At 44.3% G+C, this 16,204-nt stretch overlaps 1 protein-coding gene across 1 annotated transcript in view; it reads left to right on the forward strand.

Annotated features, from left to right (window-relative positions):
* TEAD1 (TEA domain transcription factor 1) overlaps positions 1-16,204 on the forward strand; it is a 155,560-nt gene that overhangs the window by 132,902 nt on the left and 6,454 nt on the right. The window contains exons 9-11 of the mRNA XM_014309112.2: positions 3,070-3,243; positions 14,294-14,434; positions 15,534-15,686. Of these exons, the coding sequence (XP_014164587.1) occupies positions 3,070-3,243; positions 14,294-14,434; positions 15,534-15,686 (468 nt within the window). The remainder of the gene's footprint in view (positions 1-3,069; positions 3,244-14,293; positions 14,435-15,533; positions 15,687-16,204) is intronic.

Below are 16,204 nucleotides of genomic sequence, written 5' to 3' on the forward strand. Positions count from 1 at the left end.
TGAGATACGGCAGCAGAGCTGAGGCTGGGCAGGGTTTGGGTTAGAGCTGCACACAGGCTGCTGATACACCAGTGCCTGGCTTCCAGCCAGCCCACCCCGCCTGGCTCCCCCCAGAGGCACAGTCACTGCCAGGGCAGGTGTGCCAGTGGGATTTGGGAGGGTTAAATCACAGCAGGAGAGTGCAGCACCCTCCTTGCACTCGGGGTGCTGTGCCCATGAGCAAGGTCATTCCCACAGAAACAGCTGCCACCTGCCTTCCTCCTTGCTTAGCATCTACATCACCCTGTGCATGGGGAGCCACTCACACCCCCCCCACCACGTGCTGATCTGTATGGTTGTGCCAGAATATAAGGGCAAAACTGGTGAGGAGCTTTTGCAAATACACGTGCTGGCTGATAAAGGAGATGTAGGTGGTTTGCCTTTGTTCTGCACCAGCTTAAATGCTTGCATCCCCTGCCATTGGCAATTTGTCTTGGTTCTTTTAAATTCCTAAGTGGATTATAATTTTTCTCGTGGTATTATTTGACAACAGTCATATTTCATGGCTTTACTGCATTCTTTGGATAGTTAGAATTTTTCTAAGGGAAGGAGCTCAGCTTTAAGAGGCGGCCATCTCCAGGGCATGTCGTGTAATGCAGACACAGGAGACAGAGCTGGAAATGTTCTTCCTATTCTTGTGTACTTAGAAAATACAGGATTTGACTTGTGCTGGTTTATGGCACCTAAAGCACATTATTGCCCCTATGCCAGATGCAAATCCTTTAAATGCTTCAGTGTGACTAAATTCCTCAGCAACTAATGTACTTCAATGACTCTGGAATACTCAGTCTAAATCAACAGTGAATTCTCAATATAACAAGGATGTTTTTAAGCTTTTCAGACACTAATGGGCTCAAAGATATAGGCAGAAAACTTTGCTCCTTTGCCTTTATCCATGCATCAGTTGCTGTCGTGGAGCGTGTTTGTCTAAAAGCGATGGGGATCATTTCAGTATCCATTCACCCTGCTCCAGTACTGCATTATCATTTGTTAGTCTGCAGAAATATGCCATGTCTAATTAGCTTAGTAATGATTGTACTTAGCATAGGAATTGCAGCAACATAAGGAGAAAATAATCACACATTGCAATATCAAAATAAACATTTCTGTCCTAAGAATGTTGTCAGGTGATGTCATGCCATCTGTCCTACTGTACCCGCTCAGAAATTTTGCTGCAGCAGCATCTGGTGCTTTGGCGAGCTCTGCAGACAACTGTGGCAGCTTTGCAGCTGCCTCCAACTCTGCTTTTATATTTAAAGAGTATTAAGACTTCATGCTCCATGCCCCTATAAATGTGTTTGCTTTTGCTGAAGTTTGTATCCTGAGCAATTTGTATATTTGCCTGGCTTGCAGAATAAGGCACAGTGTGTGAATTGTCTTGGGAGTTTGCAGTGGCCAAACTGTAAAATGCAGCTCTCCCTTCCCCCTTCCCTCTTCCCTCCCCAGCCATCTTTGGACACCCTTTTGGGGAGGAGGATAATTTACAGGAGAATCTGAGCCCTCGATTCTGTTTCCATAAAAATGTGGTTATTTATACAACCTGGAACAACTCCAGCAGAGAAGACTGAGAGGAAACAATCCCCAATTTTTTTTGCTTGTGGAAATGCCTTAATGAGATATTATGTTTTCCTTTTTCCTTCTACAAAATTTAGAAAGAAATACAACCCTGCAAAAAAACCACAGGCTGTATCTCGTTTTTGGCCCCACACCCAGATGAGTGTTCTCTGGTTCTAAATTCAGATTTCACTGTGCTAGATGATTTTTTAATAGATTCCAATTTCATTTCCTAAGTGCAGAAATCCAGCCAGTCCATTTCCTTTTCCCCAGAGTTTTGGACATCTGCTAGGGAAGACTTTGCTCACACCGAAGGAAGGCTCTGAGTGGTTGCCCAATTCATTTAGATTTGTCACTTCAATTTGTTCATTCAGCAGGTACATTGTAAACAAAATAGCTTAAATGAGGTTTGCTTTGGGGTTTTAAATATTTTATTTGTGCCTAGCTTTTGGGAATTGCCCCTTATGTACAGCATCTGTTCAATGTGACAGGGTTCTGTAGTGTTCATTGACTGCGTATCAGCTTTCCCTTAACTGAGTTAGCAAAATGTTTTGTGATCTGCGTGGGGAAAACCCCCAGTGTTTAATCCTGCCACTCTGGAGCTCCTTCACTCTGCTCTTGTGACCCTGGGAGGTGCTGATTGACTGCTGGAGGGTCTTTCCGGTTTCTTTCCTGGTGTTCATCCTTCCAGTTTTGTTTTGGGTGCTGAAAGGTTCTCTTGGGGGAATGGCAGCCCCTAAAAGATCATGTTGGACTCGTTTGGGGTAGACTTCACTGGGCCAAGGATGTCCCCCAGGCAGGAGAGGCACTGCCAAGGTGATTGCTGTGATTATAATGAGGTGTGATGGGATGAAGTTAAGAAATAGGAAATTGAGGCTGAATGTGTTTTGGCAGGGATGGTCATCTACAGAGCTGGCTCCCGAGGGAAGGGGGAAAGGTTGGGCTCTTTAATATTACATGGGTTGAAATACAGGAGGACAATGTCTGTAGGAACAACAGTACAGAGTAACTGGCCTTCTTGTCATCCTGCAGCCAAAAGGAAATGCCCTCCATCTCTTCTAGTTGAGATGTGCTGCAGATAGAGGTTTGCAGCGTGCAGGAGTGGGCTCTGTGGCACGAGGCTCTGAGGACACAGGCCATTAAAACTCACTGTTTAAAGGAGCAAAAACAGGCTTTCCTCCTGAGCACATTCATCTTTGTATGCTCAGTGAGGGGCTCTTTATCACCTTGCTGCCACTGGGCCTTGCAGTGTAAATTACCCCCTTGCAGAGACCTGTGCTTTGGGGCTTGCAGTGGGGACACAAGGTTTTTTATTTGATGTTGACCCTTGTTCACAAGGGTGTGTGCCACAATCAGTGAAGTTGTTCCTGGGAACCATACTGCAGAAAATCCCAGTGCCAGGAGCGAGTCCCTCCGTCCATCAGAGCACAGCCCCGCTCCGTTCCTCTCGCTGATTTCCCTGTTTCTCCCTTGCAGTACAACAAACACCTCTTCGTGCACATTGGACACGCCAACCATTCTTACAGCGACCCCTTGCTGGAGTCGGTGGACATCCGTCAGATCTACGACAAATTCCCCGAGAAGAAGGGCGGCCTGAAGGAGCTCTTTGGGAAGGGGCCTCAGAACGCTTTCTTCCTCGTCAAATTCTGGGTGAGTGAGGTGTGAAAAACGCCAATCCCTTGTTTTTAAATTTTTAAAAGTTTAATAGTAATAAAATGGTTATAACAATAGTAACACAATCAGAGTAATAATAATTTGGACAATTTGGATTAGGACAACATGAGACAATAAATAGAAAGAGTTACGGATGGCTGGGTACCTTTTCTGGGCAAAATAAGCCCGAAAAAGGACCCACGTTAATAGAGGATTAACCCTTAAAAGCAACAGCCTGTTGCATATCCATACACCTCATACATGATGCATAAATTCCATTCAAACACAGAGTTCTGTCTGGTCAGTGTCAGCTTCTTCCTCTGAATCCTGACAGCGCCTTCGAGGCAGGAAGAAGTTTGTTTGTTCTGATAATGGAGCAATAAATTCTCTTTCTCTGAAAGATTCAGGTGTCCTGTGGCTGCGATCTCGCTGCGAGGCCTTTCTTAAAAAAAAGTATCTTACATTGCATAGTTTCTATTTTAACATTTTTTATAACCTAAAACTATATTTACCACACTATTTAAGAGAATTAATACAGCATCACTTTCTAACACAACACATATAATATTCATTTTAATATTTGCCAAAAGCCAATAATAAAATACACATTTTTCACATCAGGCGTGGAGGGGAGGACTCTGCTGCCCAGCAGGCTGGGGGAGGTGTTTCCCCCTGTGGAAGTTGCCTCTGTTACCCTGCAGAGCTGTTTGCCCTGCAGCTGGCACACAGCTGGCAGCTCCCAGCAGCCAGGGCAGATGTGCCCCAGCTCTGCCTGGCTCTGCACTGCTGGGCAGCGGCCAGCAGGTACCCAGAGCCCCGTCTGGAGATGGGAACTGCCATCTAGTGGTCCAGGGGAAGGCAGGGAATGGAGCCTGCTTTTGGGTGTTTCCGAGGTGCAGCTGCTGCCAGGTGCAGGGGGTGTGAGGATCAGCCCTGCCATCAGCCCGTGCTTGTGCAGGGAGGACCAGGCAGGAGGGAGCTGAGACAGCTCTGAGCCTGGGAGGCTCACAGGGCTGTTTTCTTGAAGCACATCTGCTTTCTCCTTACCTTTTTGGATAGCCATAGGATTCTGCTCCATAACTTATCATGTTCAGAGCAAGGGTGAAAAATTAATTGGAATGGAGGGCTGGGATGCTGCATGTTGATCTAGTCATGATGAATTCCATTGACAAGCCAGGTTTTTCTCTATGTATTTGCAAAATATCGTGTTAGCGACATAATCATAAAATAATAAAATCATTTAGGTTGGAAAAGGTCTCTAAGATCTTTGAGTTCAACCATCAGTCAAATCCACCACTAAACTACTAAAAGGTTCATCCAAAAGGATCAGCAAATCTGCAGGCTGAGCCTCATGCTTATACTGAAGCTTTTTATACTCACTAATTTGTTGGGGTACTTTTTTGTTGTATACTCTTTTCGTAGCAGCAGTTAGCATTTAAATTTTTTCTTTTAAAACTTCACTAAAAGGGGCATATTCAGGGTTAAATTACAGGGGGGACAGGTTGAGGCTGAAACCAGAAGAGGTTGATCTGGAACCACTGCTTATGATCAGATTTCCTTGAGTTTATCTATGGGATTTGAAATACTCTACACCTTATAAATCCCACAGACTTCATATCTTTCCAAGAGCTTCTGTGTCACCAGATTTAGGAGTGGAAACTGGAATGAAGGAAACTCTTTTTTTCTCAAATCTGGATGTAGAAGGACTAAGCCACTGAGCAGAAGCTGTGTTGGACTGCAGAAGAAACCCATTGAGAAATTCATGGGGCTTAAAACTGGGCCTGTGATGTGTAGAGCAAGTGTTTGAGGGCTGGCTGAGCAAAGAGGCCAGAAAGAGCAGACAGCAGAGCAGTGGGAGCTGAAACACAGTGGGTGCCAGTGGCCTGGAACAGGCAGGTGAGAATGTGGGGTCAAAAAGAGGGAGTCAGTGGGAAGAGGGAGCATTTGGGATAAGGAAACACGGGGATGAAGTACTGCAAAGAAGGTTTCTGGGAGGTGAGAACAGGACAAACATAACAGCAGGAGAAATTGGCTGTAGTGGAGCAGAGCTTGGAGTTAAGGGGCTGTGACCACTAAATACATTTCCTTGAGCAATTTGGCTCGAGCTGAGGCCATCATCTCACCAATCCACTCTGTGTAATAAATATTTGCAGAGCACACTGGCAAAAATGAATGTCACTTCGCATGCCTGTTCTCATTTCCCACTGAGGATGAGAAACCTCAGACTTTATACTAGATGTGGATGCAGCAGAGATTTATGATATGGTAATTGAGGTGTTGTATGTTCTGCTTTTTCTCCACGTGGAAATTGATTTTCAGGCATGCTGAATGCTCAGAGGGTGTACCTAAAGCCAGGAGGGACCTTCTTTGGGTCATTGAGGTCTGTGGTGTTCTCCTGACTTTGAAAATCCGAGTGCCAGCCTTCTCTGCTCTGTCTCCTCCCAGCAGTGCTCACCTTGAACACTCCTGTCCCAGTCCCACATCTGTAGCACATCTGTGGGGGTGACACCCCCCCTTCGCCCCAAGTGCCCACTGACAAATCAGACTCATGGCTGCTGTGAGGCCTCGAGGTGATGCCATGGCAAACACCTCTGGGAAATGTGTAATTCTGTGTTCAGCACAGGTCCTGAGGAGCTCAGGAAACAGCACAGGCAACAGCAGAGGCAAGGAAAGGTTGTGTAGATGTTCAGAGAGTGGGTGAGCAGTTGTGTAGCTAAAGCCTGTGACATGACACAGTTCAGCAGTCAGGATGTGCAGGCAACTTCAATCCAACATTTCCCAACCTCACTGTGTCTTCCAACATAATGGCCTTTTAATACAATTTTGTGCTGTATTAACCCAGAGATTAAAAAATATACATCCTTCTGAGTTATACATTAAAAATCCTTCCAACATAATGGCCTTTTAACACAATTTTGTGCTGTATTAACTCAGAGATTAAAAAATATACAGTGCTAACATCCTTCTGAGTTATACATTAAAAATGTGGTGAGAACACTTTCCTGAGCCATGATCTTAAAATAAACCAGTGGATTTTCTCTCTCATCAAGTGAGTGAGGCAGAGAGAAGGTGCCTGGGGTAGTGTTTGAGTGTTGCAAGAGTCACAAGGAATGCTCTTCTAGGAAAAACTTCACACCAGTGGCCCCCAGTCCTAAACATATGTAGGAATATGTCCAGGAAAAACAGAAGATAGCTAGTCATGAGAATTAGATCCTAAACTGTCAGCTCACTGTCCTTTATTACTTTCACCCCAGTAGGGCATTTCTTCAGGAAAAAAAGGATGCTGTTCCCTTTTTTATAGGGAGTGTTAAAAAGCTCTTTTAAACAGTCAAAATATCACTAGGAAAAAGCTGGCACAGGTTGCTGACAGTGGTTTTTGACCCTATAAGTAATCTCAAATATATTCATATGGAGAGAGATTAATTGTGGCTGAATTAAGTATCTGGTTCTGAATAAGTATCTACTCTCTCATCATCTGCCACCTCCTCCTGCTCTGTAAGTTCACCTCCTCCCTGCTTCTGTTCATGATGTGTGGTTATTGCTTAGTCCCAATACTCTGTCTCACCATTTATTTCCCATTTCCCATCCTTTGTGCTGTCTTCCTCCTTCATTCCCATGTAGCCATCAATCATTTGCTCAGCACTGTAAGCTGCTGCATCCCAGGTGATCGTGGCAGTCCTTCTTTGGGTGGGCAAAAGAGGAAAGTGAATTTTGGTTGGGCACATAATTACAGGTGTGAAAGCACTCTGAGGAGGGTCAGTGAAGAAAAGGCAGGGTCTGAGTGAAAGAAGTCAAAGCAAACCAGAGAAGGGAAGCTGGAGAGTGTCATGACGTGAGAAGCTTGAAAGTGAAGGTGAGGATTTGGTGCCAGAAGGAATGGTGACCCTGCAAATGGATTTAAGGGAAGTTAGCATGCCACTGGAGGCAGCACAAAGGGTGTTTTGTTTAAACACATTGTGGAATGGGAATATGGGAAACAGGAAGACCACAGATGAGTACTTGTGCTGAGGATGACTAAGGCAGAAAGCAGCCGAGCTCTGGTAGCTGGAAAGAATACTCCTCTGGCTCTTTCCCCTTTAGTTCTGCTTCAGGCTGCTCACCAGCACAGTTTTCCCTGTTGTCCTGATTTCAGTAATAAGGTTTGACTACAAAAAAGGTGGGAGGGAAAGGTCTGAGATCTTGCAAGAGGACTTCTGCCAGTTGTGGAGTTGACCTACCCAGGCAGCACTGGGATGGAGTACAAAGCAAAGTTTGCTTTGCTTCGCAGAGCTTTATTGGTTTGTGCAGATTGTATCTCATGGGAAACGCAGCCTGATGCTGGGAATGGATGAGCTTCTGGCCCTGGTCCTGGTGACACATCTGGATGTCACACTTTTGGGCCTCTTCCTACCTAGAAATGCAGGAGGTACAAAAGGAAGAGACTCCTCCTCCTACACCACCTCAAACAAGCAACCCCACGCCCTGCAATGCAATGCCCTGGTCCTTGCCTTGCACCTGGAATGCAGTGACTCTGTTCCTCTGCTTTATCCCAGAGAGCCACTGGGAACCCCAGAGTTCAGGGAAATGGCCCCAGAGACAGACTTTTACACTAATAGAGGGAGTTTCACTTGGTGTTCTGTAAATAAGGAACAATGTCCTGATGGTGTGGCACAGGAAGTTTGTGTGACAGGGGTATGAGACTGGAGATTACCGGGTTATAGAATTAAAACAAAAATAAAGGTGGCTAAACAAATGTAAAAGCTGTCCTAGAACACTGATGCAGAATTCAGAGAAGGCTGAAGAGTATCTGTGGAGGAAGCCTTTCCCTGGGTGCAGGTTAATTGCACAATCCTGCTTCTCTCACCTTATGGGACTAAGCCCAATCTCTGCAAAACAACCAGGAATGATTTGTGCCATCTAACCTTAATCTGAGTATGATCAATGTTCCTGGTGGTCAGTTTGTATTTAAACTGCTTTTGTGACTTGGGAATAGCCCCAAAGGTTTCTGCTCTTTGAAGTTCCAGTTAGCCAGTCTAAAAGCTAAGGCAGCACAGGCTGCCTGTGCTGGTTTCTTTTATTGGTTCTATCCACGTTCATATCTAATGCTAGCCCCACTGATTGCTCACTACTATTCCTAAATTCTCTGATTCTAAGCAATACACTTAGGCCTCCTAGACTGAATTCTGCTGCTGTAACTTTGTTATTTCTCTCTCATATTTTGGCTCAACCCCAAGTGCAGATTTTGAGGCAAATTTGGCACGACTTTTCCGTGTAACCTAGAGCACTGTGCAGTGGGTCCTGGCTCCATTGGGATCCTTGATGCTGGTGTAAGCACACCTTGTAATAAAATGCTGGGATTTTGTGTCTCTCACACTGCCAAATGTGAGGGACAGGTTTGGGAACCAAATATGTCTGAAAGGAGAATGGTTGTTCTCTCATTGGTGACCTAAGAAAAAACCAACTGATACAAATTAATGTTGGCCTGTCAGGCTTTCTATGGATCTGATCCACTGACTTAATTTTGCGTTTGCAGTAGCTTGAACTATTCTTCTAACTGAGGAAAGCTTAGCCAGAGCTCACTGCAACTCTGAAACCAAGACCCAAACTCATCTGAAGATGCGTGGATGATATTAATTGATGTTTAAAATGAATGCCTCTATTTGCAGGAATCTGCAATGCAAACTAGGAGTTTTAGAAAGTAATGCATATTATAATCAGGGCAAGCTTTTAAAGATGCTTTGAAGTCCTAAACATTTTTGAAATTCAAATGTGGGATGGAAATAAAGGAATCTACACAATAAAGGGGCATTAAATTATGTCTCCCAAAATTTCACTGTTTTATAGATGTAAATATATGCCATAATTAGTGGTAAGTAACATGAGGAGGATAGTTAAGTTTATTCCTATTCTTATTCAAAACAGCTGTGGCATGAAAAATAATGCTCCTTCTCTTTGTGATACACTGGACCAAACAATTTACCCATGTAATCAGTGTTCAGAAATGGCTTGTGCCTGTGGTCTCCTCCCACCCCCTCCTGAATTTATCCCCATGTGCCTCCAGCCGTCTTAAAAGGTGCAGAGATTCTTTGTGCCCTTCATTCACACACACACAATTGTGGCTACTGCCTTTCTTTCTTTCTTTCTTTCTTTCTTGGTTTCTTTCTTTCTTTGTTTCTTTCTTTCTTTCTTTCTCTCTCACTTTCTCACTTTCTCTCTTTCTTTCTTTCTTGTTCTTTCTTTCTTTCTCGTTCTTTCTTTCTTGTTCTTTCTTTCTTTCTCGTTCTTTCTTTCTTTCTCTCTCTTTTTCTCTTTCTTTTCTCTCTTTCTCACTCTCATCCTTTCTTTCTCCCTCTTCCTCTTCCTTTCTTTCTTGTAATTTATATTGCATAATCCAGAATCTGGGACTTCCCTCCACACACACACACACACAGAGTGTGACTGCCAAATGATCTGCACTCACAACTGGGGCCTGTAACAAGAATGGCTCCAAGGCCAGCATGCAAATGTATGCAAAACAGATGCGATATGGAAGAAGGCAGCCCAGCACTGTTTCCCCAGGGCACTCCCGTGGCACAGAGAGGAGGACGCAGAGCAGGGTGGCCGGTGGAAGGGGCAGGGTGCCGGAGCAGCTCGGGCTGTCCATCCCAAACCCAACCCTGGGGCAGCCCTGCACACAGTTCCTGAGCTGCACAGCAGCGTGCCCACGGCCCACGTGCTCCCTCTGGAAAAAACTGCTTCACAGTTTGGAATCCCTGCTCTTTGGTGGAGCTCTGGAGAGGAGGAGGGGAGGCAGGGTGCTGAGTAACCCACCTGCCCACGGAGCAGCTGCTCGGCCCTAGGTGCTGTTAATTAGTGACCTGTACCTGCTGTTAATTAGTGACCTGTACCTGCTGTTAATTAGTGACATGTGCCTCATGTGAGCTGCTGAGTGCCGCTGCAAACTGCCCTGGCCCTCCCCAGGTCCCACTGCTTCCAGTAGGTGCTGTTTTCCTTCTACTCAGCAGGATGGATTTAGGCTCTTCTCAGCAATTTTTGCTGGAGTTGCTTTTTTGTTAGCCAAAGCTGTTATTATTCCACAAGCACTCTGCCCTCTGCCTCTGCCTGTAGCACAGAGCCTACTGGCTCTGGGGAAAGGAATGGGTTTTCTAATTTATCTTAAATTTATTTTTACTCTTTATTTTGGTTGCAGCCATCTCTCTTCAGGCACAAGCTCCAGCATACTGGCAGAGACTTCTCCATTCAGTGTGTTGAGCACTTGGTGCTCTTAATATGCAATATTTCCAGTGCTGCCCATTGACAAGCTGTGCTTTATTAATGAATTAATCATGCTCTTGCACTGGAGATAAGGTGCCAGAAATCTGAGTGCATCTTCCACCTCCAAGTGCATTCATATAAAACTCAGTGCCCAGAAATAAATCTAAATTAGAATTTTACTCTTGAAAGTGAAAAAAAAAATTAAAAATTCCATTTGTGGTTTTGGGTTTTTTCCCCCCTTAAATTGTATTGATCTTTAAAAACTCAATGAGTAAATGGACTCCTGTTCATTACATGTGATCATCCCATAATGTTTGACATGCCATAATATTTGAACTCACACCAATATATTTGAAGTCACAGCACCCCAGAGGCTTGGCTGTTGCCACCTTTTTCACAAGGATCATTGAAACAGGAAATTATAAGGAGAAGACTAATAAGATAAACTTCTGTATTTCAATTTTGTTGTTATATTTCTGTAGCCCTACCTGCCATAGGTAGCTGAGTCAGTGAACCTCACTAAGTAATGTTTGCCTTTGGACAGTACCAAGCCTGCTCGAACCAGAGCATCCCTGTCAGATACTCAGCTGGTGAAAAAAGACCCCAAGGCGATTTCTCCTCATCTGAGAATTATTCTAGCATTCCATGGCCATCAGGGTTATCAGCCCCTGCCTTGTTTCTCATTTTGCTTTTGCTTTAGCTTTCTGCCTTTTAATGCCCTTTTCTGCCAGATTTAATCTAGGAGAAGGCTCTTCCCCATGTAGCAACTTGTAGGCTATGACAAGGTTGTGGAAAAACTTCCCTTGGAAAAAGTAAGTAGATGGAGTTTCATTAGTCATTCACTACAAAGGATGTTTTCCAGACCTGAAATCATTCTTGTAGCTCTTTGCTGAACACTTTCCAATTTTCCAACATCCCTTCTAAGATGTAGACACGAGGCCTGGAATCAATGCTGTAGTTAGGAGCTAAAGCTGAATACCAGGGCATTCATGTATAACACATCACCTTATTCCCACATCTGCAACTCTCACAGCCACATGGGTACTCACAACCTTTTGGAGAAGGGGAAAAAAAAGCAAAAAATTTATTTTAATTTCATCAGTTTGAAAAATACAATTTAGCTTTCAGATGTATATGTTTAGACAAATCCCTTGCTTTTTAAGCCATAACAATATTCTTAAGTCCTTAAGACAAAGTTGTACTAAAGAGGCTTTGGTGAAGCCTTCATTTAAAAGCATTTGCTTGCCAACTCATATGATTTTTTAATGCTGGTGTTAGACTGTTTTGAAGAGTCTTCAGCTCTCAGCAATCTCAGCAATTAGATGAATATGAAAACTGTTTACAAAGAGAATTCTTTCCTTCCTTGAAAACACCTTTACTGTGTGCTAGACTCAAAAAAAAAATCCAAGAGCAAACAAGTAAACAAAGGTAATTCTCAATCTATATGACCATCATCACTTTTGCAACCATGTTGTGATTGCATAAGAGTAAATCATGACAACTGAGTGATAGCTTCAAGTGTTTCCTCCCTGCAACATCAGGCCCCAGTGATTTCAGCAAGGGCTGCAAGAGCTGTGGGAGTGAACAACAGGGTGACAGATGGCCACGTGTGTTACTTCTCCAGGTTAAATGTCAGCATGTAAATAGAACAATTCGGGTTTTTTTCCAGCAGGCTTCAAAATCAGAAGGCAGCAGATAAAATGTTATCCTTTTTTAACTCTAAACATTTGCTACTGCAGCTCGAAATGCAAGGTCTGTGCAGTGGATTTTTGACAACTGTGAGGGTTGGTTTAGTTATGACTTCTCAAATATTTTGCTCATATCTGAAAAGAAAGAAAATGCTTTGCTATTAAAACTGTAATATAATAATAATAATAATAATAATAATAATAATAATAATAATTGCAGTGCAGTTGTTTTAGGAGCAATCCCTCTCCTTCAGGAATTCCGGCGGAGCAGCGGTGGCGTGGCCGGTGACTGCTGCACTTCTCCATGTTGAGATGTTTGCCGTGCTTTGATTGCAGGCCAGCTGTGATGGCAAATTGCTTATTTGCTCTGATAAATGTGACCAGTTCCTCACGGCTCCCTGTGGCAGCCCTGCTTTAGGTGCACATTAAACATTAACTGCTGGCCTGGCACGAGGCAGGTGCGAGGAACAAGGGGGAACAGCGATAGGATTTCTTCCCCTTATGCAGAATACCTGACTGTGGGGCTGTTTGTGTCCCTGTGTGCAAACCTCAGGAGGCTGCTCCACTGGTTAATTCACAAAGCCAGCCCCAAGTAATCCTAGACCCGTGTCTTCTGTGTACCACAGACTAGCTCAGTGTGTGCTGTTATCAGAATATTGCCACACCACAAATAAGGATTGCAGATGCTAAGGAGGATTAATGAGCTGTTGCCAAGTTGAAAATGAAGCAGCAGTTACAAATTACCTGAACTGTGGTGAGTGCTCCACACTAGAGTCGTAGAATGGTTTGGTCATGAGGAACCTTAGAGATCACCTAAGTCCAACACCTTCCACTAGACCTGGTTACTCAAAGCCCCATTCACTCTGGCCTTGAACACTTCCAGGGATGGGGCATAGGTAGGCATACCTGTAAATAAGGTTTTTAAAAAGTCTGAGGGTAAACATGAAGGTACCTGTCAAGTATTATGTATTCCATTTCTATATTAGGAATAGAACCAAGCAGAGCTAGACTTGCAAGTGAAGCAGCTGCAGAAGTGCATTTCCCTGCTAAAATGCTCACCTGGGCCTAACTTTCCAGTTCAGGAGATTCTTTGCTGTCATGCTGCAGTAGCTGATCAGCTGTTTCCACATAAAAGGAAAACCCTGCCCACTCTCTCCCTGGGCATCAAAGATGTCAGTAGAGCTAATGCCTGAATCAACAAATCCAGCTGTGCACATCCCTAGGGTCTGCCTGTATCCATATCAGTGTGCTTGTAAGGGGAGGGCTTTGAAATGAGCAGAAATGGGTCTGTGATGTCAAAGAGCAGAGTGGCAGAACAGCTCCAGCACTGCAGTGGGCCCAGGGAGGCTGGATTCAGCAGGTGACCCGTGTGGCTGCTTTGTACCAAATTAATCCTGCTGTGCACAGGGCTTGGGTGATGAATAATTGAAGGTAGAGCTGCTCCTCACTTGATCCTGCGAGTCTTGGTCTCTGATGCTGCCTATCAAAGGCAGCTGGATGCTTTCTGAGGCTGCAGGGAAATGCTGGGAGGCAGCAGATCCTTGCAGCAGTGTTTGCTGGGCACGGCACACGGGAAACCTGGGGCTTGTGTCAGACTCTCCCTGGAGTCCAGGGTTCTGCTGGACCAGTGCCATATGGCCTGGCAGAACCTTATCAGAGACCCATCCTGTGTTGCCCAGCTGTCTCCTCTGCCATGAGGATTCACTGCTTTAAGACAAGAGCAGGAGAAAGTGAGCTGTGGCCTCTCTGGAGTGGGGTGGCTGGGCTGAATTTGAATCTGAAGGCAGGTTCACTTCAGAGGGGCTGGCTCTGGAGCCAGGCTCCTCACAGGTAATCATTCCTTTGCTCCAGGGATTTCATCAGCCATCTGACAGGCAAGAATGTCACCTGTAGCCCACAGAAATACTGGGACATCTTTTATTGTCTAAAATTTGAATAAATTGCTGATTTCCTAAGGTTTTTACTGCAACAGTTAGGCAGCTACTTCCCTGCCAGACTTTTTTCACTGTCGCTGTCATCACCATTAAGCTCCCCCCGTTATTTCTGAGAAGAATGGTGAGCTAGTGACAGCTCATGCTATTCACACTGTCAAATAAAAAATCAGATTTTCACCTTTTTCCCCACAGGCTGACTTAAACTGCAACATCCAAGATGATACAGGAGCGTTTTACGGAGTCACCAGTCAGTACGAGAGCTCGGAAAACATGACAATCACCTGTTCCACCAAAGTCTGCTCCTTTGGAAAGCAAGTAGTAGAAAAAGTAGAGGTGGGTGTTGTGATGGGATATGTGCCTTTAGTCATTTCTTCCCTTTCCCATGCACAGACCTGTGGGGTGTGGTCAGGTCTCTGCTTGGTTTGCTGCACAGTGATATTGCAGCAGGGGGCTAAGGCCCAGACCCACATCTGTCACGTACAAAACAGTTTTTGGGGGGGATTTTAGCCTAGAGCTGAAGATTGAGCTTTTACAGATGTCCTGGTCACTGTTTATGTCCTTCTTAAACTAAGTATGTTTTCTGACCATAACAAAAAAAGGTTTTAATAATTTCTATTGTTCCAAGCTTAGAAAAAGCCAAAAATCCTCCAAAACCACCATCTGAGCGATTGGTAGCTGGACAGCAGAAGTCCAAGAGTCACAGCCCTACCCTCCATCAGCAATCTAAGTCAGTCTGCTTCCAGCTGTAGTCCTACATCTGTCTGTAGTTCATAAATTGCCTGTTAAGTCATGCAATAATATATCTATGTTTGTATGTTGTCCTGGTTCAGGGAAAATTTGGGAGAGAACCCCAAAGGGGCTCCTCTAGGAAAGCAGATTCATTTGGCTTCTCCCCAAAACCAGTCCGGGAGAAAATACCTCCTTGTAGAAAAGTGGAAAAAATCTGTTTATTAAACAATAAAACCTAAACAATATTCAACAATAAAACCCCTTGTTGCTTCAAAAGAGATGACAAACAAAACCTGTGCAGGGAAACCCAGGACATATGTGCACACTTAAGTGCAAATATATTAGCTTATTTTTGCTGTTCCCTTTGCAGACAGGTGCCTCAAAATTCCTATAAAATCATCTTATCACAGTTTTTGGCTTAATTAATTTCTACTCAGTTTGGGACTTTATAATCCTCATCTAATCAGTTTGTTAATTTGCAGGTTAGAGAACAAGTAGTGATATTATAATTATTGATAATTAAGGTCCCTTGCATTTTTAGCAAGGCATAGCACAGGTAAGGCAGGGAGTCAGCAAGCAGGTGTGTGAGTATGTCTGAGCCACTTCTCTTTTTCCTGTCTACACAAAAAAAAAACCAGATTTACCAGTCACTTTTTTCCTGTCTCTGGATGATCACATTCTAAATGGTTTTCATGTTTTTTAGACTGAATATGCAAGGTTTGAGAATGGCCGGTTTGTGTACAGGATAAACCGCTCTCCCATGTGTGAATACATGATCAACTTCATACACAAGCTGAAGCATTTACCAGAGAAATACATGATGAACAGCGTCTTGGAAAACTTCACAATTTTATTGGTATGGACTGGCTTTTCTATTTTTCCACCTCTAAGATACTCTCATGCTTTGTATGGCTTGCTCAGCTGGTAGTGTTGGAAACCAGTTTCCAAATCCCTTAGTCATTGTTGCTTACCAAAGCAACCATCCCACTGACTTCAGAATAATTCTCCTGGAACTGGGCGCTAAAGACGCTCAAGATGAAAAGGCTCAGCTGGCTGTGAGTGTGAGCAAACATCTTTGTTATTCTCCACAAATTTCAGCTTACTTCTGTTTTTTCCATTCGAGTCTGGGGTTTGCAGAGAGCCTGAGGCAGTAACTTTGAACCACTGCGTTCATCTGATGTGTCCTTACCGGGCTCGTTACAGTGCTGCAGGTGTCAGTGGCATTAATGAGTTCTTGGGCAGGGAAAACAGGCAGCAAACGCCCAACAGGTGACCTAAAGCACAGAGAATGGGCCACGTGGTGGCCTTTGCGCCAGTTTCATCCAGTGACCCAGCTTGCTTTCCCTGTTGCCCTGTGGTGTCACCTCAGCCAAG

This window comes from Geospiza fortis, unplaced genomic scaffold, assembly GCF_000277835.1.
Source record: "Geospiza fortis unplaced genomic scaffold, GeoFor_1.0 scaffold590, whole genome shotgun sequence".
Classification (NCBI taxonomy): domain Eukaryota; kingdom Metazoa; phylum Chordata; class Aves; order Passeriformes; family Thraupidae; genus Geospiza; species Geospiza fortis.